Raw genomic sequence first — 5,234 nt, 5'->3', positions numbered from 1 at the left:
TTTCTGGTTTTTTTCTTTTTTTTTTCTTTTAACTTTTAACTTAAACAACAATATATTTCTAATAGGTGTACATACAGTACATCTTTGATAATCAATAAATTGGTATCCAGAATATGTCATCAAAGGCTAAGCTCCACTGATCACAAACACCTTTGTTATAATAGATTCATATTGGAAATCAATATTTGTAGCATGTATTGAAAACTGAATTGAGTAATATCAACTGAGTAATCACCACATCATGCCCTTCAAGATGTGGTAGTTAGGGGCTTCAGTAGTGCATGTCAGAAGGTATCATGGAACTTTAGCATCAATTCCAGGTGAAACTTTTTTCTGGGGAGGGGGGTTCTCTTTGAGATCATCATTTCCATGATGTCGTATTCCCAGGTAACATAATTTTAGTTACATAATACAGACTACCAAGTTCAAAATAAATCGACAAAAGTGTTGAAATTTTATATCTGATATTTATTTCATACATAACTTTTATATATTATTGCACATTCATGGCACTGGTATCGACAAACATCACAAAACAAATTGGGCTACTGACAGCCACTTAAAATACTGTTAAGAATTTACATATATATATTGTGGTATAGTGCCCAGGTGTAAGATGTATTGATCGTCATAAAAAACACACACAGAAGAAATGTTGAAACTTCAGTATATGAAATAAAACATTACAGCTAGTGAAATGGCAAATCTAGCCATAGATAACAAAAATATTGAAATTTGTATTTTTAACTTTACTGGACTCTGATGTAAACCATAGTGTGTAAACTGGTGACAGAGAAAACATACCATACCTGGTAATATCATACCTGGTAATATCAAATTTAGTCTTATCTATTAAATGTGGCGATGAGGTTTATATTTTCTCTTTCCTACTGTAAGGTTTTTCTAACAACTTCAACTTTTCAGTACCAGCTGAACATTTAAGATTTTTTTACCCATCTGCATGTTTGCTGTTGGATAATTTTATGGATCATGTTTACAATAAGAAATGTGGAATGTCAGAAAAATATCTATTGAATCAAATATTCAGTAAATATTGGAATATGACAAGATATTTACACTATGTATATATTACTGATATAAAGACAAAGAAAATACAGAAAATGTTCCAACTCCACTTGATCACAAAGATGCTTTACCTGCTTAGGTATTTCATGATATTAAAAATATATGTATTTTTGGTGACAATACATGTACAATGTATATATATAAGATAGAACACTGTACATATTATGTGTCCAGTATGTCTCCCTTATTATGAACAGATTGAATGAAAAAATAATTTACCAATGGAGAAAAGAAAAGAAGATAAATCCTGAAGTCACTTAAGTTGATAATATTTTGTGGATACAGTTTGGGTAATAAGTAGGTCATGATAATGAACTACAATGTACATTCAAAATCAAATCAAATTTTTTGCGTTTTCTTTTTGGTTATGCAACTAACAATAAATCATTGACAAATACTTTCATTAGAATTCAAAAACAAAACGTTAAAATTCCAGGACTTTTAAGCACTGCGCTGAAATTAAAGTAATAGGCACTTTTCAACGTCTGTAAACACTAAATGATGTTTAAAAAAAACTTGAAAATTTGAGTATTAATTTGCTGCAGTGATTAGATTCAAAGGGTAACACAATAGTTTTTCTGTGATCAAGTGCCAGAGGGAAAAATGACTAGACAAAGCTTAATATATATTTAACATTTAAACATATAGTCTGGACGGATAATACAACAATGAGAGTTATTGTATACCATGTAAATTGTTCAACAATTACAAAATATATTTGCTTAATTAGTAATTAAAAATGGTAGCGTTTCCTGTAAACATGCTGTTTGTGTTTTGTTTTTACCTTGTTTGCTTTATCTGATCAGCTACATTAATATAAGAAAGGCTGTGATTCTTTCTGGTGACAACTTAACAGAAGACCTATAAGTGCTGACATTCATATTCTTATGGTACTTCACTAATCAGTATCTAGTACAAAAATAAAGTTCAATTCTATTCTTCCACTCTATTCATTATCAACAATCTACAACTTAGAATGTTATGGTTTATCCGTATGTAAGTAAATAATAACATGTTCTTCTGTATAATACGATTTGTATTTGTTATGTCGAGGCCTAATCTTATAACTTCTAGACATAAAACGGGTTACTAGCTCATACTGAATATCTTGGCTTTTGGATTCATTAAATGTCTCACTCTATGATTAAATGGAAGTAAAATGAACACTTTGATTCAATAATGTCAAAAAGGCACACAACAGCACTTTACAAAATCTGATTTCTCACAACACAACAATCCATTAGTTTTTCTTTTCTTTCTGACTTGATTTCAGCATGGTGGTTCCCACAAACAAACCTACAAAAATTAAAGAGAACTTCACATGAGGAACAAATCTATTTAAATGGTAAACAGAAGATTGATTTTGTTTAACCTCCTATTAACAGCTAGGGTCTTTTTAAGGATGTGCCATGTTTTGGAGGTGGAGGAAAGCTGCAGAACCCAGAGAAAAACCACCCGACTATGGTCAGTACCAGGCAACTGTCCCATGTGGGTTTCTTAACTCATGACCCAGAGGTGGAGGCTAGTGATAAAATGTCTGGACAGAAGATTGAAGGTCAACTTTTGATTTGTTATAATTTATAACAACTCATAACTTATAAGGAAGAAAAAAAATTGGTGATAAAATTTAGTATGTTTTAAACATATTGCTGGGCATTCATCAGAATTTCTTGGGTTACAAATGAGAATGTGTATATATTATTTGAAAATTTTGTATTTTAGTTGTTAGGTAAAATCCTGATTAAGTACAAATTACAGTAAATTAAATCGAACAAATTTTATTATTGAAATTTGGAACATAAAAATACCAATGATGAGCAATCCGAGAACACCAGAAGACAGTGGTATTACTACGGCATACACTCTGGGCATGAAGAAGTTGTGGATCATCTGGCTTTCATCAATGAAAGGCTGAAAGGAAGAAGATGAGTTTGAAAAAAATTATTGTTGTCGGGATAGACAACAAAGTCAATTCTTAATGATAAAACTATGAGAGTCCTAACTTTGTATATTATGTGTTTGTCTCTAAACCCATTTGTTGTTCTTATCAATAACTGTTAGAATTGAATTTTATTTATTTTCACCATGAAACAATTAAGAAATTATAAAGATTTCAACATGGTGAATTACCATAGCTAAATATCTCATCCATGATTTCATATCCTCTAAGACTATCAACTTTATACTTTGACATTTGTCTTATTGTAAGTGCTTGCTTGGGATTACTTTTCATACTGTTCAAAGATAAAGTTCAGTTGCCATCAATAGAAAAAAATAAGAATTTTCAGTTTTCTTAGATCAATTAAGTCCAATCTCCCGAGCTTTCTTGCAAAATGGGGTTACTAATTGGAATTGGAATTATTTTTTCAAAAGGTCCTAGTGCATAGTTAATGTTACTATAAACAGAAAACTGGTTTTCACACAATCACTTGAGTTTCCTTATACAAACTAAAAATAGTGTTATCTGCTAAAGATTGCTTTCACCTTGAGTACTAATTTGGACTTTATTTTCATATTATTGACACTACAGATTCTGAGGGATGTTTTGTTGCATCAATAAACATTTAAAACCATAAAAAATAAAACCTTTATCTTAGCATTGTTAATCTTGGTGATGGAATATTAAATGCAGAGTAGACCATTTTCATTTGACGTAAAATTGACAACTACAAACTATAATACTTAATGCACATTTGACAGATTATATTGCATTGTTTATCTATTTAGATTAAAATTATATTGAAAACAGAAAATAATACCAACCAAAATGATAATCCAAGCAGTATAGTATATAAATATTGATATGCTTAATCCTACCAAGCCCCAACCCAGGACCTGGTCTCTCCCGGTCGCCTACAAAAGAAAAATAAATGTAATAATAGTCAATCATTAACAAAGCATTTTTTATGTGAACACATTATAATGTATAATGTTTTCAAGTGATTCCCAAGGAAATCCATATCATTGGTGTAGATCTTTAATGTGTGAAGTATTTTATAATTTTCTTTAAATGTTTATAGGGGATAACTTAGAAAATCATTTGTTCTATCTTGAAGGCTTATTTACACATGAAAAAAAAATCCAGTGATCAGATGTAACTTTTCTTAAGTAAGAAAAAAAATTAAAACATTTTCTTCCTGTCATTGTTATGGAGTTTAAATCACAAAATAGGATTCTTATAGAGGGAAAGATAGAGACAGAGTGAAAAAATAGAAATTTTTAATTTCTGAATTTCATCAATTGTAATTAATACATATGCAATTCTTATTTTCTAATAAATGCCTTTTTTATAATAACCAATTTGGCTTCACTTCTATGCTCATCCTTGTCTAATTCACAGGAGCATGTAACTGAAAATTAACATCCCGAGTTAATAAATTACCAGATAAAACATGCCTGCATAAATTGTTTTTGATTAACAAAAAGTCCCAATACTGAATGTAATTCAAATGACATGTAATTATTCATTTCAAACGTCTTAAATATACAAAGCGATATTTATTAAGTTATTGAAAAATGAAAATATTTAAAATTTACTGTGAAAGGAATTATTTATGGTGGTCGAAGGGGAGATAACTCCAGGACATAATTTAAACATTTCAATGTTACTTCAGTGAGATTATCATGCGTTTCATTTCTGTCATGGTTTGTCTCAATAAAGCCAATAAAACCATTCCCATATCATACTTTTTTAAATGATTAAATATGCCTAATGATTAGGCCTAGTCAATCGATACAGTAGGTCCTATTTTTTATAACTTAGTTCTCTGGTTATTGCACGATTCGCAACTACATATTGCTAATTTGTAGCGTTTTCACGTGCAATATCAATAACATTGTATGTGCATCAGATAATACGGTTATTTCACACTTATTTGTGCATGTTGCGTACCATTCCTAATATCTAACGTCTTGGAGCCAGGTACCCGGAAGTTTACATTTGCTTTCCAGTTAATAGAGACGAACGCGGAGAGGACTCACAGGTAGATACTAAAAAGCGGACAATTTAAAAATGGTTTCATAATAAAGAATTGCAATTATTGCTAATTCTACTAAATTATTTCCTAGACCCGATATCCTTCTTCGATTTTTTTTGCTGAATATATATACAGATTTATATTTGTCTGTGCAATGACGATGTCAGGAAC

At 30.3% G+C, this 5,234-nt stretch overlaps 1 protein-coding gene across 1 annotated transcript; it reads right to left on the bottom strand.

Moving 5' to 3' along the window:
- Positions 1-7: 7 nt before the first annotated feature.
- LOC117315317 (dolichol phosphate-mannose biosynthesis regulatory protein-like) lies at positions 8-5,060 on the bottom strand. Its single transcript, XM_033869468.1, has 4 exons — positions 4,979-5,060; positions 3,850-3,939; positions 2,895-2,997; positions 8-2,382 (listed from the first exon to the last, which is right to left on the bottom strand). Exons 1-4 carry the CDS (start codon positions 4,979-4,981, stop codon positions 2,327-2,329), a joined length of 252 nt encoding a protein of 83 aa, XP_033725359.1. The 5' UTR covers positions 4,982-5,060; the 3' UTR covers positions 8-2,326.
- Between the last annotated feature and the right edge of the window lie 174 nt (positions 5,061-5,234).

This window comes from Pecten maximus, chromosome 2, assembly GCF_902652985.1.
Source record: "Pecten maximus chromosome 2, xPecMax1.1, whole genome shotgun sequence".
NCBI lineage: Eukaryota > Metazoa > Mollusca > Bivalvia > Pectinida > Pectinidae > Pecten > Pecten maximus.
The sequence above is the reverse complement of the archived record's forward strand: the minus strand, read 5'-3'. Positions and strand labels throughout refer to the sequence as shown.